The sequence below is a fragment of the Quercus lobata genome, chromosome 7 (assembly GCF_001633185.2).
Source record: "Quercus lobata isolate SW786 chromosome 7, ValleyOak3.0 Primary Assembly, whole genome shotgun sequence".
NCBI lineage: Eukaryota > Viridiplantae > Streptophyta > Magnoliopsida > Fagales > Fagaceae > Quercus > Quercus lobata.
In genome coordinates this window covers 39,835,350-39,860,870 of record NC_044910.1, presented here as the reverse complement: position 1 = coordinate 39,860,870, position 25,521 = coordinate 39,835,350, and the positions used below count along the sequence as shown (strand labels likewise).

The following is a 25,521-nucleotide window of genomic DNA, read 5'->3' as shown; positions in this document are numbered from 1 at the left end:
CTTTGGGTACGGCTGAATATTCTATGATTGAATTTCTATTTGATGGTGAGCCTATGTGTGTCCTTGGTGTAAATATGTATTACGATTTATAGCTTTTGTTTAGATTTGAAACAAATGAATGGTGGTTGGATCGGCTTTTCATGTAATAGTGTAAAAAATTACAGTGGGTGAATGTAGTAGTCTTCTTGTTGTTTTTTCCCCCCCTTTGCTTTGATTTTTGTTATTGCCTTGCTTCTTGTTTTTATTGTAGTTGTTACCTCTTGAGCAATTTTAGGAGTTTCATTTTTTCTTTGACATAAATTAGAAATTATATTTCTTGGTCATGAGCTATTCTAAAAATCCTCATGAAATTTTTTTCTTTTGTCCTAATTTTTCTTAAGTGCATGTTATTTTCCTAAATTTGGATTGACCACGCACTATGCAGCAATGTATTATTCTAGTAGGATAATATGTTTGGCCTGTTGTTGTTCATTTTATACATACAATCTATGACTCTTGACAGATGAAAGATGAATTTTTTTGCTATCTTGAATTGTTACTAATCATACTTTATAAGCTCAGCTCAAATTTTAGGTAATGAATTACATATTTTTATATGTTTGTTAGTGCATGCCCAAAATATTCTGGGTTCTTGGTTCAAAATCATCTTCCAAAATTTGGTGATTTTATTTTTCTTTTAATAAAATGTTTGGAGTTGTTTGCGTGGTGCTAAATTGTACTGAGTTGTAGAACTTGTGTTCTTTTTTGCACAGTGCAATTTGCCGAAGCTCAATCCAACCGTATCTGACATAGGCACCATGTTAGTTGGGACTTGAAAATGCATTACCAAGCCCATTTGTTGGAGGAGGCATCTCATTGAGTAGTTCATGAAGCCATCCTCTCATAGTATGTGAAACCTACCAAAAAGTCTATATATACAAAAAAAATTTCACATATGTAGATGTGACAAATTGTTAATGGTGGGTAAAAAAGTGATGTTAGTTATACGCCTAGAATAGAACCTGTAAAAACTTGTCAACTCAACTGTTGTGAAAAACGTTGTGAAATTTTGTGTATGTAGCATTGCTTGAAACCTAGGTATATGTATATTCCACATGTTGTAAGAGGGAGGGTTCATGGAGCAACTAGTCCATAAGACAATTTTCCTAACCTTAACTTCAACAATGCACCTCACGTGTTAAAACTTAAAAGTTGAAATGGAGGATGACAAGTAAAGAATGTTTATCCAGCCAGGGAGGAGCTCATTTAGAAGTATAGTGATCACAAGCATACGTATTGTAAGGGACCATACGATATGATCACTTCAGTTGCTATTCCTCTTGCTTTGGCGGCTGCTTCTGGAGCTCTTATTGTGAGTATGTTTACCTTTCCAAATGTAAAAAGAATGAGAATAGCTACCTGCCCTGGCTGAAGGCTCCTGCAAGTTTATTAGTTTGCTTTTAAACAATAAGTTTTTGAAATTCCGTCCATTTAATCTATAGTATTTATTGTTTGCTATGCTTCTATTAAGTTATATTAGCCTAGCATTTCAATCTAATTCAGTCCTTTTTGGACCACTTCGGCCTATTACATTCAATTTCGATCCACTTGGCTCTATTCGGTCAACTTTGGTCCATTCCATCCAATTTTGTGCATTACAGTCCATTACGGTCACTTAGGTCCATTTGGTCAATTTCAATCCATTTGGCTCCATTCTGTCCATTTTGGTCTATTCAGTCCATTTCGGACCACTTCAGTCTATTACGTTCAATTTCAATCCACTCAGCTTTATTCGATCCACTTCGGTCCATTCCGTCCAATTCTGTCCATTATGATCCATTACGGTCAACTTCGGTCCATTTGGTCAATTTCAATCCACTTGGCTCTATTCAGTCCACATCGGTCCATTTCGGACCACTTCTGCCTATTACATTCAATTCCGATCCACTTGGATTTATTCGGTCTACTTCAGTCCATTCTGTCCATTTGGTCAATTTCAATCCACTTGGCTCCATTCGTTCCACTACGGTCCGTTCCATCTAATTCTATCCATTATGGTCCATTTCTGTCAACTTAGATCCAATTTGGTCCACTTTGGACTAAGTGACATTAAATTGATTCTTTTTGTATGTTGAATTTTTTTTTTTTTTTTTTTTTTAAATTTGAATGAAAAGTATGAAATTTTATTCTATTTGGGCCAAACTTTTTAGTTAAAAATACAAATAAAATAGAAATTAGAAATTAGAGATATGAGTCTGAAAAAAAACAATAAAGTGATAAATATTCACAAGATTACCTTAAAATTCATATATATATATATATATATATATACCTATTGATTTTCTTTGTATGCAAAATATCTTATATGTTCCATTTAAAACTGAAAAATAGAACATAGTTTTAAATACAAATTTTACATTATATTCATATAAAATAATTATATTACATTTTCCTAAGTATCACATGAATTTGCGTCTAGTTTTAATAATGCCTGATCTAATATAAGACCAAGTTATGTCTTCATTTCTTTTTCAATAACATATCACCTTCTCCAAATGCACGTTTGAGAAATGTTGCATTCTCCATCAGCTCGGAAACTTAGTCCCACGAAATTGTTTATGATTGGCGCATGTTTGAGAAATGCACGTTTGAGAAATGTTGCATTCTCCATCAGCTTGGAAACGTAGTCCCACGAAATTGTTTATGATTGGCGCATGTTAAAAATATATCTACAAGCAAAATGTTAGGGAATCTACAATGAACAAACTACAAAATTCATATTGTTTTCTTGGACCATCACCTCATGGCTCATGCAAAGGACAACTGCAATCAGCTTAAGTATCAAGGACATCAAGTATACAGTATACAAAAATTCCTAACATATAACATCTGAAACAAACTTCTTGTAACAATGTACAATTGTAGTGTCAAAAAGTGAATCATTGGTGATACCCATTTTCTATGCCTTGAAGAGAAGTCGTGTGACATTACCAAATTATTTAATGGAGGCTCCATATCAGTGTCAATAGTTAGAGTCTTTCCTTCACCACTGTTCTCAAGAGATTCTTGCTGTTCCAAACCAGCACTAGTGTTTCCTCGTGCACAGGCGTTCTATGAGCTGAAAGGGTAAAATTACATCTCTGGGACTTGCATCTTGCTATCTTCACAGTACTCAAAAAGCACTTTTCAGCATACTGCAGCAGATAAAACAGGATAACAGAATAGAGCTTAATCACCACAAATTAAAGACTATAAATGCTCAGAGGAAAAAAAGGAGGAGAAAAGGTATGTATTAGAATTATCCAAAAATGTAGCCTCACTAATTTTGTTGCTCTAAATGGTCTTGGTCTTGCTATGCTTTGAGGTTTTGATAGATGAGTCCACTTGATTCAACTGGGCAAAAGGTAAGCCTATGGTCACGTGGATTGGATAACATGGTAGAATGATGGAGTGGGTTTGCGTTCAATACAAGGTTTAAATTTGCCAAGAAGAGAGAGAGAGAGGGAGAGAGGGAGTCTCATTCCTTCTGCTCTATTTCTTGACGATGTTCTGAACCTTCAAAGGGAAGGAAGGTAACCAGAGGGTAGGATTAATGTTGCTAATTACATAAACATTTGAAAAAGTATCCTTGGCTGTGGGTAAAAAAAAAAAAAAAAAACTAAATATGCACAATATCTGAAGTTCTTTACTTTGATTAATTAATGTACACACTAGAGGGTAGTCATTTTGTAACTTACATCTGGAATGTCAAAGTCACCTTCACTTGCATCACACACATCTAGAGATATCTTCCGAAGCATTGGTAACTGTAATCATGATTAAAGGAAGAAAATATGACATTAGTTGTTAAAATTGATTTCTCTGACAAGAAAGAAACAACAGTAGAGAACAGTGACACTGTAATGAGAGTATGAGAGTACCTTTGAAGCAGCATCAAAAATGAAGGTTTTCTGTATCCCAGGACCCTGAATAATGTTGATTAGATTCAAGCCCGGCAAATAAGCAGTCAGTCAGTTATAAATCTCAAAGGTTCATAAACAGGAATTAGAATCCAAATTATCCAAACAGAGTAAATTTATCTTTATCCTACTTGAGGTGAAAAAAAATATACATCGACAACAGTTGACATCATAAAGTTCCAACTTCAACATAAAATATTGTCACGGTACAAAATATGTATACAAATTGTATCCCAATGAATCTATGATTTGGCAAATTACAGCCTCAATTTTGTACATTATCTAGTCATAACTGTATCTATTCACCTGAAAGAATTATGATGAAAATCTAGTAGGATGATGACTAGCTATTTTCAAACTTCAAAAGCAATGATCTGGTCCTTATAGAAGACCCACACAACTGCAGACAATTCATAATTATAATGCTATAATAATTTAATTCTTATAATGTATAAACTGAACAAAGTTAACAAATTTAGCTCATTTCCTGGTCTGCCAATGCAATCACAAAGCCTATAGCAACCACATTGCGCAATCTTCACCATATTAAACAGGGCTCTTTACAATTCAAACTAAACCATAGACACAAAAGGATAATATAACTAAAGCTATAAACAATAGATGAGGAACTCCAAAACAAGCAATCAACAATGGATATATTTGTGTACCATGTTCCAATGTAACAGTACATTAATTTGATCCATTCATCTGAACATTAACTAGACCTGTATCCAAGATGCAAGAAAAAGAGCGGTAAAAGAAGGCTCACATTATGACGCAGCAACAGATCTTCAATAGCTGCACAATCGAGTAGAGAAGAAACCCCATTAGCTGTGACTTCTCCACATTCCTAAATGTCATCACATTTGGAAACATACATGAGCACTAAAAGAGCAGAAAATAATAATGCAACGACAAAATCATACGTATGAGAAAAAAGAAAAGAGCTAGATGGGGTGGCTTAGATCAATTGTTATCGAAACAGAGTAAGCATTTTAGCTAAAAGCATCTGACAACCAATGTTAGAGCTTTATTCAAGGTTTTCTAAGGCTATAAAGACCAACGTTTCTTTTTTGTTTTCCCTTATTTTTATTTTTCATGTTTTTTTTGTCCAGCAACTCAAGAAGAGCAAGAAGATGAAGAAGACAGCAGGTGCTTTAACCACCACTTATCTACATCAGAAGCACTTAAGAACGTTTTAGTGGGAAGGATCTGTATCAAATTTTAGCATAATAAAAAAAAGGATTTCAGTATACATTTAAAAGTAAAGAGAGAATGAAAAACCTCTAGATGGATAGAAATCAAGCCTGGGCATCCATGTGAGATAATCTTTTGAGAATCTGTGATAAAGGCCAAAAGATAAGGTAGACATATCAATTACCATCCAACAACTAGAAATGAATATGACCATTATTTCAAATCTGCTATAAAGATACGCTAAGCATGGATACAATATAGAGAAAAAGAGATATGTCTACCATGCAGCAATAAAAAGAACCAATTAATGATGGGTCTCATACTCTCTCATTTGCTTCTTGTTGATATTTGAACTCAAATCATGAAACAACAGTAAGAGGATTCAAGAACATGAAATTTATGCAGAATAATGCAAATTATACTTTACAAACAACGACTCCTGACCTGAATTGAGAAGCTTACATCCCAGCAAGGAAAGCTCAACCAAGTTTGCACAATTCTGAGTCAGAATAACTAAATCATTATTGGTCATCCAAGGGGTTACTCTTTCAAGCCTCAACTTCCTCAGATTTTGCATAGAAAGGCTGAAGCTTAACATAGATATATCACCAAGGCAATAGCACAATGCCAACACTCGCAAATTTCTCAAATATGCCAAGATGTTCATTATGACAGTATCCGAGATGACCTGTAAAGATCCCAGATCACGAAATAAAGTCACAGCCAGAATAAATAAGTGTATTTCAATTCGCAAGGAAAAAAAAAAAAAAAAAAAGGGAAGAAGATTGTAAATAAGCTACTTAATAAGTTATACTGATCTCAGTCATATGAGAGGTTATGAGACAATCTATTATGCAAGAGAAAGTAAGTTTGTCTTGTTCTGAAAAAAGAAAAAAAGTGCAAGAAAGGGCCTTTTTTTTTTTTTTGATAAGAAATAAGGATGTATATTCAAGAACACTACCTTATGCAGAAAAACATAAGGCAGAGAAAGATTACAGAGAAAGAAAAGGAAAAAGAACAAAAGAAATATTGATCATACTGGCCTTTCAATCATATCAGAAATATTGTCTGATCAATTTTTCTCCAGAGAATCAGAACACACAGTGAGCATAATTACTGTGAAGTAGTTATCCCAGACAGGGAAGCATGCCCTTGTAGTGAACAGAACCTACTGCATGTGTCAATCCCCTTATTCAATAACAAGTATCACGTAGAAGAATCCCCATTTCTGTTATAAAGAAGAATCTCGAATTTCAAAGAAAATTAATACCTGAAAATGAAGAATTACTGACTCTAGCATAGGACAAGCTGCAGGTAGTTGTTTCAGTGCATCTTCACTTAATGATCCACCTAAACCCACAGTTATTGACCTTAGTGACATAATCGCAGGTTGGAGAGCTTCCAGAGAGAGATAAGAAAATCCCCATCCTAAAGAAATTTCTACCAATTTGCAATTGCCTAACTCAAGATACAAATCTTTATACAAGTAATAATTTTCTCCCCCTGAGGTGTTACTTTCCTGTCGAAATATATTTCTGCAGCCCCTTGCATTCAAGCACTTTAAACCTGGATTTCCATGGACTACGTGAGCTAATGCAGCTGCAGAAACCTGAAATTTTACAAGCACAATAACCCTGGGTTAAAAAAAAAAACAGTATGTTTAATAATTAGTACATCATCACCATGGTTGCAGCAGCAAGAACAAGGAGACTTAAAAACACATGATCTTTCTATTTGGTCAGCGGTGTCAGATGCTGAAGCTTAATATCTCTCTTCCTTCACTCAAATTCATTACAAATTTTTTGGGGTTTGTCACATCTAAAGCCTTACCTTGATTGTCTACATAGACCGGAAATACAAAGAGAACACATTAGTGCCAAAAGAAGAATCAAACTTAAAGCCAAGAAAACAAACACACTTCTTTTTTGATATGCATCTTTCACAAGGACAGCATGCTCTATTTAATGGATTGGATTGGAGGGGCTGATAGATAGTAGCTCTATTGGACCAGCTGACCCAACAAACCATTAGACATGATTCTTCTTCGCACGAATACAATGTATTTTACAGTAAGGAACAATTAGGTTGACAATTAAAACCATTTTGTTTCCTAGTCCAAAATAAAATAATTAGAATAATCTGGTAGGTCAATTTTTCCGTAGTTTGGGATTAAGGCTGCCTAGGTCAGATGTATTTGACATGCTGTATCTACTAATTCTATTTTCAGATTCAAACTAGCTAATATTCATAAATTTTATGGTCATTGACTGAGTAATTCTTTACATGAGGATGAATATACAATACAATACATATACAATGCAGAGTCAAAAATATTCATATACTCTCCAAGGGAAAATGGGGAAAAAACCAGGTTCCATAAATCATGACTAACCATGGTATTAGAAATATCAAGCGTCTCCAATGAAGAACCTGAGAAACAATGCAAAGCTTGGTCAACAAGCTGAGTATCCCTCAAGCAAAGACTCTTCAGCATTTTTGTTTGAGACAGAAGCTCTAAGAGAGATGTTTCGTCAACACCTACAAAAAAATATTATACATATGTCTCAAGTACATCTTTAAGCATCATAACTCATAAACTACTTTCTCTAAACCAACTATGACAATAACTGAACATGAAAACCCTAATCCCAATTGATTGGATTTGGATTTTTTTTTTTTTTAATAGATAATAGAACTTTTATCAAAAAAATGAACATCGTGTTCATCATGAGGAACACTATGGACATGAAAAAAATACATAAAGCTCAAGAGCTAAAGCTAACAGCTAACAAATTGTAGAGAGCAGAAATTGAAATACATTGTGTAAGACCCCAAATATGAGCCCACTGAAATAAAGTACCGAAAAGAAGATGTTTTAAAAGATCTAAAAATCTCTCATTATCTTCAAAGATGCAGTTATTACACATGCCATCTGAACATTTTATAGTTTCTAAGGTCATTTCTTCTGTTGAATCATAATCAATCGCATTTTTCCTGGTGTGAGTTCTTTCAAGTAATAGGCACCTCAAGATTTTGAAAAGACCACATAGATTGAGGGTCAAGGTGGCAAAAAAAGACATCAAAATTCATGAAATAACAAAAGCTGGAAGCCCAAAGAAAGCAAAAGGCAAGAAAGGGAAAATTTAGCTAGCCCAGAGCTGTTAACAGAAAGCTTTGTTGACAAGCAAGTGCACCAGATTTCCCTCACTCTTAATTGTTACTTCTACTCAGGCTTTTATTTAAAGCCAGAAAAGGCAGAAAATTACATTAGTACCTTACTACATTATCAATCAATCCTGGAATGGAGCTCCATAATTTCACCAATGTTAATAAATAAATATATAAAAAGAAGCCATACCATAAAAATTTAAAGCTCTTTTTGCAATTTTATTCCTTTCCCTCCCACAATTAAGTAATTAGACAGTAAAGGATTAAAAATCTTAACTATGAAGGAAGTTTACTTCAATGAAAACATAGCCAGATTATGGCCATGGTCCTTAACTCGTTTGAGTTAAATTCATCATGTATTATGTTGGTGACCAGCTGTTCCCATGGAGTATTTGATGAGCACAGGCTATGGCCTCCTCTTAATTTTTCTCTACAGAAAGAATTGGAGAATCACAGGAATTTTGGTAGGGGAAGGAATATTATAGTTTGAAAAGAACCCTATTTAATTTGGAGAATTTGGTTGAGAGGATTAAAAGGATGTTTGGGGCAAGGAGCAAGCACATTCTCAAGACACTGCATTCCTTAGTTTCAGTGAATTATTCATTGATTTCATTCAGAGCTTTTGGTTCTTTTTTGAGTTTTATAGATAATTTAAATTTTTAGAATTGATGCAATTTTCTTCTCTCTGTCTCTGTCTCTCTCTCTCTCTCTCTCTTCCTTTGTTTCCTAAATCCTTATCTTTTTTCATGAGTTTTCCTTGGTAAACTTCCTGTCCACTCAGGATCCACCACCTTAGAAAGACATATTAAATAATAAAAAAAGCCAATAAAAAGGAAAATAAAAACAATTATAGTTCCATCCTGACTGAACTTTTAACTGAGAGAATAACATGTAGGAAATAACACTCACTCTTGCAGCCACCAATATGCAGCTTTTGGAGATTAGATATCAAAGAATTACAATTCCATCCCACATCATCAGCCGAAGAGTTACCATAATTAGAAGAAATACCAGAGCAAAGAGCTAGAACTGAATTTTTCCCAAAAGAAGTATCGCATACTACAATTGAATGTAGTTTCATACAATTGCATATAAGATTTGAAATGCCAACATCTGTCACCGATATACACCCTTTCAGGTTCAGATCATGCAAGGAAGGACAAAATTTTGAAATATACTGGAGATCCAAGTCTGGCATAAACATTGAAAGAAATGGTCAGTAGGGTAGTGTAGTGTATTCCCCCCACCCCCCTCTTCTCAAAAAAATTATAATTAAAAAAATAATAATAATAATAATTAAAAAAAAAAAAAAAACTCCAACCCAAGGGGGTATCACTATCAGCCAGGGACCACATTTCATGAAGTGGAGATCATTATTTCAACCACCCCCCCCCCCTCCCTTTGGAGCAAAACTCATAAAAAAAAATAATAATAATAAGAAAATATTCTTTTCGTCCCATTAATTTGGTCAAAGTTCAATTTCCATCCCTCCAATTCCAAAAGTTGCAATTAGTCACTGAAAAAATTAAATGGTATCAATTTCATCCTTCCATCCATCTATTGTTAAAGAGGGGGCATACATGACAACCAAAGTGCAGATGGGCATGTTAAAAAGCTAACAAGTGTACATGACCTAGAATAAGTTTTATGAAAGATAGATGGAAGGATAAAATTGATACCTTTCAAATATTTCGAGGATGACATTGCAACTCATTGTACAATTCATTCTCTAGTTGATGTTTACAGGTTTAAATAAAAAAATTGCTATGACAAAATTTGTGCTCATATCAATTGCATTGTGCACATATTGTGGTCTAGTCTATCCCATTGATCCCTTGTTCCATAAGAGAAATCACAAAACAAGATTTCATAAAATGACGAACTCTACCCCATTAACCCATAAAGATTTTTAATGAATCAGTGTGCAACTTCTAATCACACAAACTGGATATGAAAAAATTTCTTTGGTGGAATTTTGCAAAGTGACATAATCTCACCACAGAGATCAGTTCGGCCCTCCAGCGTGAGTTTTGTAATATTTGACAATAATAGTCCAGACTTCTTTAATGATAAAACATCCTCAGGATGTTCTCTAACACTGACAGACTTGTTTGATAGTAGCGGAGCAATAGCTGCACTTGAGGATGCAACTGAAACTTGTGCTGGTATAAGAGGACTAATATCAATGGTTAAGTCAACTTCACAGAGCAGAGGGCATTTCTGCACCAATTGATGCAAAGTTGTTGTCTTGAAGTTCAAAAGATAAGCTGCTTTTAATGTTCTTATAGAAGGAAATGACTTGCTGAAGCATGTAATAGCCGCTTCAAGATGCAGCCTTGGACACTTGGAAATATCTACCTCCTGTACCAATTCAAATGATAGCATCGGCAAACCCTTTGAAATTGGACATTGTTCTCTCTCAAGACGCCCAAAGTTCATTGTAAAATTTTTAACACTCTTTCTTAAGGTGGGGTCTATGCTATATGAAGAAGGAAGCAGAGACAAGAGAAGAATCGCTAAGGTTATCTGTGGACAACCTGAAAGGTTCACCTTCTGCAAAAAGAGGAAAGATTTAAGTCATAAAATAATGAAGAAAAAAAAAAATTTTTTTTTGATAGGTACAATAATGAAGAATGTGCAGGTGAAATGAAAATTGTGCATCCCAACCGTAATTAAGGCAGGTGGAATTGGCTGCACATCAACTTAGTGACATAAAACTACAGATATTGGAAATATAAATAACAGAGAACCTGAAAGGTTCAGTTTCTGTGAGGAAAAATTAAGTGATACAATTATGAACTATATGACAGAGACAAGTTTAACAATTGGAGCCAACGGTAGGCAAGATTGGCTATCTATGCAAACTCAACCACATGACTTCCTTCATGAATTTGATACACATAAATAAAGAATTCCTCCATTCTAGAGACACCCAAGGATTTTTTTTTGATAGGTAATGTAAAATATTATTAAAAAAGTAGCCAACCCGAGTACATGGGGATGTATTGTGGGGGAGAGACACCCAAGGCTGTTAAAATCAGAATCCTATGTATGATCAATGGAGGGGATTCATAGATCAGATCAAGGATCATAAGATCCTACTTTCCATAAAAAAATAAGTAATAATAATAATTTTTAAAAAAGCAAATATATATATTAGCGATTATGGTATATGTTAAAGAATTATTAAAATCATTAAAGGACAGATGATAAAATTCAATATAGTTCAGTTTCTATACTATACATCTCCAGTAACTAAAAAAATATAATTTTTTCAGCAAAATTTACCCAAAAAAAAAACTGCATATGATAACACCCACCATGTTAAATTGTAACTCCCCACCAACCTAAAAAAAGAAAAGCTATCACAACCACTTTGACTTCCATCTACATATAAATCTTCAATTTCTTAGTCAAACACCATGTTAAATTTTAACTCCCCACCAAACAAACTGCATATGATAACAATCCAATTCTAATACAAATTTTAGTAGCATCTTGTACAGAAGGCGATTTTTTTAAAATAATCTCAATTTGTCAAGAAAAAAAAAAAGGATCTGACTTTAAGAATATCATGTATCAAAAGAATAAAGTCTCACTTTCCTGTGTAAATAAAATAATTAAAATACCCTTTTAATACTTTTATCCAAACACCCCTTGATAATCTGCTGTACCCAAATTAAAGAATGATAACCAGAAGTGAAAGGGGTAAATTAAAATGACCTCACTTCCACCACTACCTTTTCTCAAGAAGTTGAGTTCAGAAGATAAAGCTTATCCATGTGTAACTGGCCTTATTTATCAGAAAATCACTCAAAGATTTATTTCTATTTTGTCCTACTAGCTTATATTTTTCAACCCAACCAACATAAGAAGCCAACCAAATCCCATAAAGCTCATTGCATAAGCTCAAAGAGCACTTATAGAGTTAGTATAGAGAATACCTTAGAATATTCTGTCAGCCGAACCCTGAGATTGTGCAAGTCACCATCTCCTAAGCCATTCATGGAATTTATGGGTGGAACACTCATTAGTTTAAAAATTGAGTCAACACTCTCCTTAGAAAGCTCAGAGAAATGGCAAGACCTTCTTTTCCCTGAATTATGAAACCAATCAACTTGTATCATTAATGAATTTGATGAAGAACATGAGTAAATATCTTCCAGTGCTTTAAGAAAAACATCCAGAAAATTGAGCATACCTGCAGCAAACCACAATGGCAAAAGGCTAACGCGGATCTTTTCAACAAGAACAATGAATAAGTATAAAGCAAGAATATCACAATTACTAAAATATTATAAAAATGCTAATTTCCAGACAAGAAATAGACAGATTGATCCTAACTTAATTCTGGTCATTCTGATTTCATAAATAAATTAAAAAAAAAAAAAAAGTATAATTCCAAAAGATGATTTAAGAAAATTAAAACCATTCTGAAATCACATGTATAAGACTAGTCAAGAAAATTTATAAGAGAGTTGATAAAAAAGCTCTTATAGTGAAGAGATGGATGATTAAGAAAATTAGAGTCATAATGAAATCACATGTATAAGACTAGCCAAGAAAATTTATAAGAGAGCTGACAAAAAAGCTCTTATAGTGAAGAGGCAGATGTGAGATGACATACTTTTTAATTTTAATTTCAATTAAAATATAGACAATACAGGGCAGACATAAAAGGCCACATTGATCTATCATAAAAGATTGTGATAGATCAAAACAGTAGCATATGTAATAATTTTCTATAAGTTGTATGTCAATAAAAAAAAAATTCCCATTTCATGGTTTTAATATGTGGTTTTTAACTAATTTATCTTCCCTTTTTAAATCTTTAATATATGTATGATCACCCCATCATATCAACTGATATCAATCTGTACTGTTAACTACCGGAACCTAGGAGCAGGTTCGATAGAGATTATCTTATTTCCCGGCACTATTATGCAGGGCAGATCAAACAAAGAATTGTCCAAGTTCTAACACCATCAAAGTGGAAATTTCAGAGCACCATTCGAATGGTCCTATTTTATAATGATAAAATAGGTCATCATTTGCTGTTATGATTAGACCACTTTCATTCCACCATCTACCAAAAACTAAGGTAACAAACTAGACAGTATGTCAAATTTGTCACACTTTGCATGTGGAGAATCTTTTCCAATCTCATATATAGCTCCATCATTTATTGAATTTAACCTATAAATTATGAAATGGAATAGAAGGACTTGACCTGAGTTTAGTTAAATAAAAAAATTCTCTCACACTCTAATCTTGTACTTATCTCCTAAAAGAGAGGGACTTTCACTAGAAAAGTCTAATTGTCCTCAAGTTAAACATTAAAGCATCAAAGCTTACTTGTCTAAAGATGCCGTGACAATCCTTGCTAGTTAAGATGAAGTTTTCCAACTGTTTGGCATTAGCATCAACCCAAACTAAAAGTGCATCCGAAAGATGCATTTCACTGTAAACGATCAGAGAGATTTCAGAATTCCCAAATAGATTATATAACATTGAATTAAGCTATTTGAGAGAATAACTGATCCACCTGTCAACTGTCAAATGGGGGTGCTCTATGCAAGATAATAACAAATGGTATGGAACATCTCCAAAAAGTTTGCTAGACATGGCCCACATCTGCCCAAAACAACACACCATCATCAGCTTCCATTAAACAGAAAGAGGTTCCAACAATGTAAAAACAAATTACTTGCACAAAGTAAAATCAAATTATCACAACTTTTTGAATTGCCATCCAGAAACCAAGCAATGCTTAAGCCAAACATACAACATAAGGAAGAGTGCTCAAGTGAATAATCACTTATACGTATTTATCAAAAAATAATAATAATAATCACTTATAAATATTTACTCGACCCTGACTGCTTATTTGGTATACATAGCCAATAAGGGAGCTTCGCAGACTGGCAGATTTGACTAATGTGGATTTTCTTTGGCACTCTAACAAGAGACTATGTCTCTTCTCAAACTGAAGCAAACTCCATCAGAATTTTGATTACATCTACCTTGGTTCATGATATTTTTCTTTCCTTCATCATTCAGCTATGTCTGTCTAAAACCATCTTCACTGTAAAATCCTTGATAACAACTTCCTTTCTCTTTGACCCGACCCATATACTTTTAGGCTTTCCTCCAGTCCTTCTAGCCTTCCTTGTCTCATTCCTCACCATCGTCAATGAAACCCTCCTTTTTTGGGCTTTGCATGAATGATCAGAACTAAACACAGGACAGCTATACATGGTGTTATATTTAGGTTAATCAGTTTCCTCTGTGGGTGTATAGCTTCAATTATGCAGCATGCTGCACAATCAGCCCAGAAATAACCCAGTAGGAACTGAGTCAACTTACTCTTTCACCTACAATTTCATATTTATATTCTGTGTAAATTAAAGTTAAGAAAAAAGGAGAATTAAATCAAATAAACAAGATCATCAATATCATAGCATGAAAATCCACACAAGATATTGCTTGCTGAAAGGCATTATACAAATACCAGAAAGCACTAGCTAGATGGAGGACAGTGGGTTTCAGAGCGTCTGTTACTCAGTACCAAACTTGTGCAAACTAAATGTTTAAGTAGGATTCTTTTATAATAAAAGATTATGAGGAAATGAGTGCTTAAAAGATTTATAAAAAAATTTCAAACACAAACATAACCTAATCAAATACAAGAAGTAAATGAAATGCTCTACAACACGTGCATTAGACCAAAAAGAAACATAGAAAGTCAAGTACAATTTGAGCGTATAGTATACTCTACCATGAATAATTACTGAACAAACCATCTAATCAAGCAGAAATTTCTAACAAAGAAACAATCTGAGTATATACGGTGGATGCTTAAAGGTAAAAGCTAGAGAATGGTTTGCACTTACAAAGTTCCTTGCAAGAAAGCTCACACATAATTCCGGAAGAAAATCATTTGCTGCAATGAATTCCAAATCCATCTATTAGAGTGAAAACCATGATGTTAACTTCAAAAATTAAACGATGAGAGTCATGATTTTACATGTTTTATCATTTTTAATAGTATAAAAACCAGAGAGATCCTCACCACACTCTAAACCAAATTTCCAAATATGAATCAAATCATCCAATTGTAATCGCAGTGACGCAGACCCCTCAGAAGAAGATACCTCAGAAAACCAAGTTTTACACTTCAAGAGAAGCATCTCCACCCCAAAATAAAGTGCACCCTGGAAGATTAGCACAAGAGTTTTAAAAGAGGAATATATAATTAAGTTTGATTTGAGAAAGTCATACATGGCTGTCTTGGTTTCAAACTTGAAGAACACAGCTTGTAGTTTTTAGCTAATACATGGCAAAGGAAAATGATCCCATACATCACTTTGAGCATTTTCAGTTAGGGTTACAATAACTAATCTCCAATCAATGAGAAATGAGGCGTGCTACATGTAAATGTTAATGCTACCACTTAGTATTGGTTACGCAATCAGAGCAGATTTTCAAGGATGAGAATTGGCTAAGTGAAATGTTATTTGGAACAGGATCACTATGGTATGAACATTAGAAACATGAAGGTGACATGCTGCTTATCATTGGAAAGTGGTACAATATAGACAGGCTTATACGTGTTGCTCAACTAAAAGTTTGATTGTAGGAGTAATCCAATATAATGGAAGATACATTGAACAATATCTTTAAAAGCAAAATCATGTTTTTCCTTCTTTTGAGAATCAAATTTAATAAAGAACCAACGCAAAAAAGGTTTACTTTCCATATTAATCCTGTATATTACATATTGCCTGATCCATATTGCAGATCATTATTAGGGTACTAGCAACAATAGTAGTACCTTTAAGGGTGAAATAGTAGAAATATCAAAACCATGTAAATGATTACCTCAAAAAGAGGAATGAAATTATTTGGCGTAATATGCAATGGGCAGCCATATATGCACTTCAGAACATCCACAAATGTTTCCAGGCTCCACTGAATTGATATGCAATCCAGGTGTGATTCACTGGAGAAGATTTAGGTGATGAGAAAGAATAAATAAATTCAGTTCAAGAGTTTTGAGATTAAAGATACACGTTGATCACAAGAGGACAACAAATAACATTTATCTCGACCAAGCCCAGTAAAACCAAAAAACAGAACCAATCTCCCTTTCCATTACTGTGACACATCTCTTATTGCATCTTATGCTCCATTAAGTTGTCCAAAAAAAACATATAAATAGACGAAATCATAATTTCTTGAATTTTAATTTTTGTTTTTTGACAAGTAATAAATTTTATTCAAAGAGAAGATTATTCTTATGAAGCATGGACACTTCATTTGGGGTTCCATAACTGTGTCAGACACTAGACACGCGTAGGAAACGCATGCGTGTCCAAGCCATATCCTTTTAGACACGGAAACAAGAGGAATCGAATACCCTTTCACAAAACAAATAGAGCATCCATGCTCTAATAGTAAAATGCATTTGAAAATTAATAAATACTCTTATTCTTGGTTTGTATTCTAATTTCTAATCATCCTTTAATAGTCATGAATTCATATTATTATCCATTATTACTTTTAAATTCACATATATTTAACATTATATGAAAAATAAATACTTAACACTATATAGAAAATATAAATATAAATATAAATATATTTAATAATTATTTAATTTATGTTCACAATGATGAACACAAAAAATCTTAAATATTACTTTCATGTTCACGATGATGAACCAAACTCTGCACTCAACAGGATTAACTACAACGAGTCGTTTGAAAACTGTGTTTTCCATTCTATACTCAATTTTCTCGGCAACCAAACAAAGGCTTAGCCAGTAATACATTAACAGAATAAATAATCAGACCAAACCAAATTACCAAGCCTATTAATAGTAATAACCGGTGAAAAAAAAAAAATTCAAAGCTATTACCTAAAACTGCCACGGAGGAGGCCTCGAAAATACGAAGATTGTTCAATGAGCCTGTGATTACACATAGAAGGAATCAAACACACTGTAATCAGCAACTATAATTTAATTCTTGAAAAGGAAAATAGACTATTTCGTTTTTTTTTTTTAATTATAAATTTTCTCTCACTTTCCCGAGAACCAAACAGTAGAGAAGAGAAGAGACTGGCCTATTCCGATTAGCGTGAATTTGGAGTGTTTGGGAACAGAGGATCGTGCTCAAGTCCCAGCTTAGGATATCTTTGGTTGAAATGAGAATCTCTTTTTTGTGTTTGGACTCTGACTCTGCTTCTGCTTCTGCTTCTGCTTCGATCGGATTGGGGTTTGTGCAAGTGAGGATAACGAAGTCATCGTCGGAGCTTGATTCCATGGAGGAGAACAAGTATTACAATTCCATAACATAAAACTGGAATTGGAATTTACAGGTTCAGAGATTTGCGCAGTGAGGCTGGTTTGGTTTTCTTGGTTAAAGGAAAATTTAGAGAGTCGTTGTGGGTGTAGTGTGGTACTTGCCACTATCCATTTTTCTTCTTCTTGAAACCCAACGTTGCTTTTATCTCGATCCAACGACATCATATATCTACCGTTAACTCGTTACTTATATCTCGGCCCAACGGCATCAAATTTAGCGTCGTTTACATTAGTCTTATTATTTTTTTATTTTTAAAATAAAATATATAATTATACCTATAAAATGTGAAATAAATAAACAAAAACAAAAACTAATAAATAAAAATTTGTATTAAGAAGGAAGGCATGAACCTAAAGGAGTCTGGTTAATGATTTCTAAGACCTTATAATATCCATGAGATCCTAAATTCAAAACTTTTTGTTCCCATTTTGGGGTCAAATCCAAATAATCTTGTTTGTATAAAAATAAAAAGAGAAAGGGGAAGGAGGGCTTCCGCTGATATTAAAAACGTTTAAATTATCAATTTTGTTACTATGGTATCAATTTATATTTGTTTATTTAAAATTACCGAAAGAGTTTTAACTTTTTCCTTTAACTCAAGATAATAATAATAATAAAAAATGGCTATAATTGTCAATTTATATGATTTCCTACTTAATTGTGATAACATCTAAGGAATGATAATTATTCCCCTTCTCCCTACTTTTTTTTTTTTTTAATATATTATTTGAGTAATGGATTATGTAATTTCATTAATCAGCAATAGCAGAAAACAGCCATTGCAAATATTCAGTTTGAATGATATCGCCATTACAACTAGGTGTCTCTTTGAGGTTTCTCTCGTGATAGGGTTTGAGCGGCGCTCTCTCTAGAACCTGTAGAATAGTGCGTCCCTTTCTCTGTTTAGGTGTTTGTGTATCCTCAGCTTTCCCATTTCGCCTGGGTAGTGGTAGGGTGGTCCTGGATCGTATATTTCCTTCTGGTTCTGGGTTGGTGTGGTTTCCCATATGGAGGAAGTGGAAAGTATGTGGAAGAAACTTTCTCTGTCGAAGGAAGAAGAACAGGGTTTTGAGGTACCCAAGTCATCTGGGATCTCTAGCTCGCTGTTAGCAGGTAAATTCCTAACGCACCGTTCGATCAACAAAGAGGCGGTGATCAGGACCTTCAGGCCGCTGTGGCGTACTCGAAAACCGTTTCGAACCCATGAGATGGGTGATAATAAATTGGTTTTTGAATTCGAAAATGATGTTGATCTGGAAAGGGTCATGGAGTACGAACCATGGACCTTTGACAAGCACTTGGTTCTTTTCCAAAGGATCGAAGACTCCACAACTATCTCTTCCCTCTCTTTCAATGAGTGCGCCTTTTGGATTCAGATACATAATCTCCCCATCAAAAGCATGACTTCTGAACTTGGAATGTCCATAGGCAAATCCTTAGGCAGGGTTATTTGTGTTTCAGAAACTAATGAGTTTGCTTCGATTGGCCGCTCCCTTCGTGTTCGTGTAGCCATAAACGTGAATAAGCCTTTGAGCAGGGGGAGGAAACTTTGGGAGAATGGCGTCGGAGTTGGTTGGGCTTCCTTCCGCTACGAAAGACTCCCTAATTTCTGCTACTGGTGTGGTAGTCTGCTGCACGAAGACAGGGAGTGTGAGTTGTGGCTCAGCAAAAGGAATAAGTCTTCAATAGAGAAAGGGCAGTTTGGCCCATGGATGAGAGCTGAAACGAATCTTGCTGGCCGTAAACCATGGTACTCTTCATCGGTGCCGGAGCGTGGAGGTGTTTCGCCTCCAAATCATAGTAAAGCTCCGCCACTTTTGAAAAGTCCAACTCCTCTGCATTCTGGCTCGGCAGTCGAGGTTGCACCTACCGAGACCACCTGCCCCAAAAAGGCTAACCCGGTTGAGTCGCCTGAAAGTAGTGTACACGCCAAGCCCTTGCAGAATAACCCGGAAAGTTTTGAAAAGACATTGCGGTTGATTGACAGAGAACTGGGATTGGCTGCGGATCTTGTGTCCCCGTGTGAGAAGCACTCTGAGGATGTAATTAATGCAGGAAAAACTTCCCCCGTGAACTCTCCCGCGTATGAAGTTGCCAAGCTTAGTCCCTCTGCATGCATTGTTTTGGAGAGTGACTGTGGGCCGAAGCAGGAAGATGGGCCGAATAATACTTTTGCTTTTTCTGCTGGTTGCTCAAGGCCCCCACTCCAGGACATCTCTAATACAATTGGGCCTAATAACAAGCCCAAGTCTTCAAGTCAAGGTACGTGGACTCGTTTAGCTAGGCAGCCCAATAATAATTATTTAGATGAGAATATGGGTATTTCAAATAGGGTGAGGCCCGTTTCTGAAGATTCTGAACCCCATGCAAAAAAACTCAGAGCGTCCATCCCAGTTGTCTCTAATGAAGCAAAATCTCCTTTGGCGTTGGCTGGTGCTCAGCCACGCCAATCACCATGAATTGTCTTAGTTGGAACTGCCGCGGGCTTGGGATCCGGCGGCGAGTTCGAGAGCTTTCTGACCTTGTGAGAGCTAAAGGCCCCAATCTGGTTTTCCTGATGGAAACCAAAAAAAATAAGTCGTACATGGAGAAGCTTCGTTGCCGGCTAAAGTTTGATAATATGTTCCTTGTCCCTAGGAGGAATCTCAGTGGCGGTCTAGCCCTTTTTTGGATGAATGAGCTTGACCTTCATATTCGCACCTTCTCCCCCCATCACATTGATGCAGTGGTAAATCCAAGGATTGTTGACGCCTGGCGGTTTACGGGATTTTACGGAGCCCCGGAGACCGCCAACCGGGAAGATTCTTGGACCCTACTTCGCCACCTCAGCTCCCAAACTAGTCTCCCCTGGGTTTGTATTGGTGATTTTAACGAAATCACCAGGCTGGAAGAGAAGTCTGGGGGGCCTTTAAGGTCGGATAAACAGATGCAGGGCTTTAGAGATTGCCTTGATTTTTGTGGTTTCAAAGACATTGGGTTTTCTGGATTGCCCTTCACCTGGTGCAATAATAGGTTCGATGGTCCTCTGGTTTGGGTCAGGTTAGACAGAGCTGTGGCCTCAACGGAGTGGCTGCTCATGTTCCCTTCTATTCGGCTTCACCATTTATCTGGCTTCTCTTCCGACCACAAACCCATCTGGTTATGCTCCGATGATGTGCATTGCCGTTTCTACCGCCCTCAAAGGCCCTTCCGTTTCGAAGAAATGTGGACGAAGGATGAGAGATGTGAAAGTGTGGTCCACGCTGCCTGGGATGTGTGCTTAGTTGGCGATCCTATGAGTCAAGTCCTCCAGAAGGTTAGTAACTGTCAATCCCAACTGCTTTCCTAGAATAAAAATGTGTTTGGCAATATTAAGGGGACCCTTATTCGCAAAAGGAAGTTGCTGGCTAAGGCGGAAGCTCAAGCTATTTCTGGCCAGGGTAATAGCCAGGTCAAAGTCCTCAGAGAGGAAATTAACAACTTGCTGGATTTAGAGGAGTGCATGTGGTTTCAGAGAGCCAAAACTGATTGGCTCAGATATGGTGATCAAAACTCGAAATATTTTCATTGCCGGGCAACTGAGAGGAACAAGAAAAATTTCATTTCTGGTCTTGAAGATGTCCAAGGTAATTGGGTGGAGGGTGAGGACAATGTGGGGGACCTTCTTAATGATTTCTACTATTCTTTGTTCTCCTCGTCCTATCCTACTGAGTTCAATGAGGTTCTTGAAGGTGTGGAGTCCCGGGTTTCCCAGGATATGAATGCGGTCCTGCTCCGCCCTTTTATGGCTTCAGAAGTCCAGGCCGCTCTTGGGCAAATGAAAGCAAACACAGCTCCTGGCCCAGACGGGCTTCCCCCCCCTATTCTACAAACAATATTGGTCAAAAATTGGCCCTGATGTTTCCGATGCTGTCTTGGGTGTGCTGAACTCAGGTAACCTTCCAAATGCCCTTAACCACACTTTCCTTACTCTTATTCCAAAAATTAAATGTCCTAGGCATGTAACGGATTTTAGGCCCATTAGTCTGTGCAATACTCTGTATAAACTGATTTCAAAGGTGCTGGCTAACCGCCTAAAAAAGTTTCTCCCTCAGCTGATTTCGGAATCTCAGAGCGCCTTCTTACCAGGCCGCCTCATAACCGACAATATTCTGATAGCTCACGAGACTCTCCATTATCTAAAGTCCAAGCGCTCTGGTAAGCAAGGGCTGATGGCTCTGAAGCTCGATATGAGCAAAGCCTACGACCGGGTCGAATGGGATCTCCTAGATAAAATCATGGCTAAAATGGGATTTAGCAGTAGGTGGATTGCTCTCATTTCAATGTGTATAAGATCTGTATCCTACTCTATTCTGCTAAATGGACAACCTCAAGGGATTATTTCTCCTCAGAGGGGCCTCCGTCAAGGTGACCCGCTGTCGCCTTACCTATTTTTGCTAGTCACTGAAGGGCTGCATGGCCTTTTGAGAAAAGCTGAAGAGTCTGGCCGGTTGAGAGGCGTATCCCTTTGCCCGGCTGGCCCCCGGATTTCCCACCTGCTTTTTGCTGACGATAGCTTAATTTTTTGCCGTGCCTCCATAGCCGACTGCAGGGCTATCCAAGATATTCTTCTGAAGTATGAAAGGGCTTCTGGTCAAAACATTAACCGGGGAAAAACCAACCTGTTTTTCAGCTCCAATACTCCCGTCCAAATTCGGTCTGAGATCATAACTCTGTTGGCTATTCCCGCTGTCCAGCGATATGAGCAATATCTTGGCCTTCCTTCCTTGGTTGGCCGTGCAAAAAAGAAATCGTTCAGTATGATTAAAGAGAGGATATGGAAGAAGCTTAAGGGGTGGAAAGAAAAATTATTGACCCAAGCGGGTAGGGAGATCTTAGTCAAGGCGGTAATTCAGGTGATCCCCACTTATACCATGTCATGTTTCAAAATGCCGAAAGGTCTTATCTATGAAATTGAATGCTTGATCAGAAAATTTTGGTGGGGCTACCGTGGTGAGCAGAAAAGAATTCACTGGATCAGTTGGGAGAAGTTATGCCTTCCTAAAAATGAGGGAGGGATGGGTTTTAGGGAACTCAGCAGATTCAACGACTCCCTCCTTGCTAAACAAGTGTGGCGCCTCAAAAATAATGAGGATTCCTTGTTCTATAGGGTTTTCAAGGCCAAATTCTTTCCGAACTGCTCAATCATGGAGGCTAACAGCTCAAGCAAGGGGTCCTACGCCTGGAAGAGCATTGCTCAAGCTCGTCGGGTTATTGATTTGGGCTCGGTTTGGCGTGTTGGAGATGGTAAGTCCATAAAAATCAGGGGTGATAAATGGTTACCAAGCTTGCACAGCAGCTGTATCGTGTCCCCTATCTCGTCCCTTTGCCCTTTCTCTACTGTGAGTGCATTGATTGATGAAGAATCTCACTCCTGGAACGTGGAGCTGATTAAGAATGAATTCCTAGCCCACGAAGCTGAAGTCATCTTGGGCATTCCGTTGGGCATTCACAATACCCCTAATAAACAAGTTTGGCTCCCATCAAACCAGGGCGTGTTCTCCACCCGCAGTGCTTATAGGCTTCTTTCTTCAAAAGAGAGACTAGCTCTTCCTAATTGTTCGGACTCAGCAAGGGGTAGCCAAATGTGGAAAGGTATTTGGTCCCTCCAAGTCCCTCACAAGGTTAAGCACCTGTTGTGGAAGGCAGCCAATGAGGCAATCCCAACCCTATTCAATCTTTGGAAAAGGCATGTGGTCCAATCGGTTTCTTGTCCAGGCTGTAAATCTGAATGTGAGGATACTATTCATGCTCTGTGGGGCTGCCCTGCTCTTAGGATTATCTGGGAAGCTGACGGCCTAAGTAAAAACCTTCTTAAGCATAAGCTATCTAAATTTGCAGATATCCTAGAGTTGTTTTTCTCAGTTCGTGGTAGTGCCAATCTGGATCTTCTTGCTGTGATTTTCTGGCTGATTTGGGAGAAAAGAAATGCTGATCGCCTGCAGAACAACTCCTTTGGCTATCATGAAGTCAGACCCAAGGCCATCCAGTTCCTTCATGACTTCTCGGCTGCTCAGGTTCTGAAAAACCCCCATTCCCCTGCCGTGTCTGTGGGGCGTGTCAGGTGGCGCCCTCCCATCTCCCCGTCCTACAAAGTGAACTATGACGGAGCGATATTTAAAGAAATGGGGGCGGCGGGGTTGGGAGTGGTCATCCGTGATGCTGAAGGTATCGTTATCGGGGCTCTTTCAGAGAGAATTCCCCTTCCCCTTGCTGTTGCCACGGTTGAAGCTCTTGCATGTAGAAGAGCTGTCCTGTTTGCTTTGGAACTGAGTATTTTCGATGCGTCTTTTGAAGGTGACTCTTTAATTGTAACATCGGCGCTATGTGGAGGTGATACGAATCACCCAGAGTTCGGCCTTGTTTTGTCGGACTCCCTGCTTCTGGCTCGCAGCTTCCGTTCATGTAACTTTGTTCATGTAAAACGTTTAGGCAATTTAGTTGCCCATTATCTTGCTAGAATGTCTAAGTCTAGTAATGAGCTTCAGGTCTGGATAGAATCCATTCCTAGCGAAATAGCTCCTCTGGTTTCTAATGATATTTTGTAGTCTCTGTTTTCGTTCAATTTAGCAGACCTTCGGGTTTGGTTTCTCAAAAAAAAAAAAAAAAAAAAAACTAGGTGTCTCTTCCGCACATACAAATTCAGGACCCAAAGGTTGAGCTCTGCATGCCAAATTGTGAGCTGCTTTATTCCCTTCCTGATGAACATGCCCCAAAGACCAGCTACTCAACTCCCTAGCAGACATTTTTGCATCTTCAATAATAGTACCCAGCAGAGAAAAAATTTCTGATGGGTCTTGGAGTGCTTTGACAATTTGGAGCTAATCACCTTCTATAATCGCATTGAAACTCGTTTCAGCTGCAAGTTTTATACCTCTTATGAATGTCAAAGCTTCGATTGTCTCCGCCATCATGAACATCATTGACAACCTCAGACAGAGCAGCCAAAACCAAACCGTTGGTGTCCCTAAAATCCACACCCATCCCACCCTGATTCCTTGAATAGAGCTGCATCAATATTTGCTTTGTACCAGCTCGTGGGAGGTGCACTCCAGTAGATTTGTCTATCTATCTGCCCTGACGTTGTTTGTGTCTCTTGCAAGTTGATATTCAGCCTGGTAGTTGGATGCCCACTATGCTATCCAGTGGAATTTTATCAGGCTCATTAGCCCATGTTCTGTTCCAACAAAACCATATAGCCCAGGTGACGATCATAAACAATTCACAATCACCCCTTCTCCCTACTTAATTTTTAAAACATGCAAACAAGATAAATGAGTAACTTAGGTTACCTCTGACACCACCAAGCCAGTCAGTCCGCGAGTATTACCAGGCTCGTTAGCCCATGTTTTGTTCCAACAAAACCATCGCCTAGGTGACGAACAAAAACAATTCAAGGTCACCCCATCTCCCAACTTAACTTAATTTTTAAAACGTGCAAACAAGAGAAATGAGTAACTAAGGTTACCTCTAACACCATCAAGCCAGTCGGCAAGTACCATGTTTTGTTCCAACAAAACCATATAGTCCAGGTGACGATCATATACAATTCATGATCACCCCTTCTCTCTACTTAGTTTTTAAAACATGCAAACAAGAGAAATGAGTAACTAAGGTTACCTCTGATAACACCAAGCCAGTCTGTGAATAGGCTCGGGAAGTAGAAGAGAGCGGTGGGGATAGGACAGGGGTATTAATCCGAAGTAGTAATTATCTCATGTATATATCCATTCAAAGGTCATTCACAGACTGATTTTTATTGGCAATAACTTCGCCATCAGCTTCTTCTCTTTAGGGATTTGGACAAATAACCCCAAGATGGGAGAGAGAGA

General features: G+C 37.0%; 3 protein-coding genes across 10 annotated transcripts; 2 read left to right on the top strand and 1 right to left on the bottom strand.

The window, feature by feature from the left end:
• Window positions 1-2,722: 2,722 nt before the first annotated feature.
• On the bottom strand, window positions 2,723-17,811 carry LOC115952955 (BTB/POZ domain-containing protein FBL11-like). Of its 8 annotated transcripts, XM_031070331.1 has the most exons (19): window positions 17,430-17,807; window positions 17,224-17,274; window positions 16,185-16,305; window positions 15,376-15,517; window positions 15,197-15,246; window positions 13,849-13,937; window positions 13,659-13,764; window positions 12,505-12,541; window positions 12,248-12,399; window positions 10,301-10,856; window positions 9,213-9,494; window positions 7,528-7,673; window positions 6,406-6,744; window positions 5,580-5,823; window positions 5,223-5,278; window positions 4,708-4,788; window positions 3,900-3,944; window positions 3,717-3,785; window positions 2,723-3,173 (listed from the first exon to the last, which is right to left on the bottom strand). In XM_031070331.1, exons 1-19 carry the CDS (start codon window positions 17,627-17,629, stop codon window positions 3,009-3,011), a joined length of 2,931 nt encoding a protein of 976 aa, XP_030926191.1. In that variant the 5' UTR covers window positions 17,630-17,807; the 3' UTR covers window positions 2,723-3,008. The 8 variants fall into 8 exon arrangements, 7 of the variants coding, with proteins under 7 accessions (XP_030926191.1, XP_030926192.1, XP_030926190.1 ...); XM_031070332.1 differs by having other exon boundaries at window positions 4,708-4,736; window positions 12,248-12,541; window positions 17,430-17,809; XM_031070330.1 differs by having other exon boundaries at window positions 12,248-12,541.
• Window positions 17,812-18,678: 867 nt separating this feature from the next.
• On the top strand, window positions 18,679-20,130 carry LOC115952039. Its single transcript, XM_031069133.1, has one exon. The coding sequence runs from the start codon at window positions 18,679-18,681 to the stop codon at window positions 20,128-20,130; it is 1,452 nt and encodes a 483-aa protein (XP_030924993.1).
• On the top strand, window positions 20,127-24,237 carry LOC115952038. The gene is made up of 3 exons (XM_031069132.1): window positions 20,127-20,966; window positions 21,027-21,489; window positions 21,584-24,237. The coding sequence occupies exons 1-3, from the start codon at window positions 20,127-20,129 to the stop codon at window positions 24,235-24,237; spliced, it is 3,957 nt and encodes a 1,318-aa protein (XP_030924992.1).
• Window positions 24,238-25,521: the final 1,284 nt, after the last annotated feature.

Bases quoted from the DNA above. Each gene is read 5' to 3' on its own strand.
- LOC115952955 (XM_031070330.1), bottom strand. From the start codon at position 17,629: ATGGAATCAAGCTCCGACGATGACTTCGTTATCCTCACTTGCACAAAC. The intron at 15,247-15,375 runs GTGAGGATCTCT...AATTCATTGCAG, and splicing joins GAAATTTGGTTTAGAGTGTG to CAAATGATTTTCTTCCGGAA. The intron at 13,765-13,848 runs GTGGATCAGTTA...GATCGTTTACAG, and splicing joins CCCCATTTGACAGTTGACAG to TGAAATGCATCTTTCGGATG.
- LOC115952039 (XM_031069133.1), top strand. From the start codon at position 18,679: ATGGAGGAAGTGGAAAGTATGTGGAAGAAACTTTCTCTGTCGAAGGAA.
- LOC115952038 (XM_031069132.1), top strand. From the start codon at position 20,127: ATGAATTGTCTTAGTTGGAACTGCCGCGGGCTTGGGATCCGGCGGCGA. The intron at 20,967-21,026 runs GTTAGTAACTGT...GGCAATATTAAG, and splicing joins TGAGTCAAGTCCTCCAGAAG to GGGACCCTTATTCGCAAAAG. The intron at 21,490-21,583 runs GCCCAGACGGGC...TGCTGAACTCAG, and splicing joins GAAAGCAAACACAGCTCCTG to GTAACCTTCCAAATGCCCTT.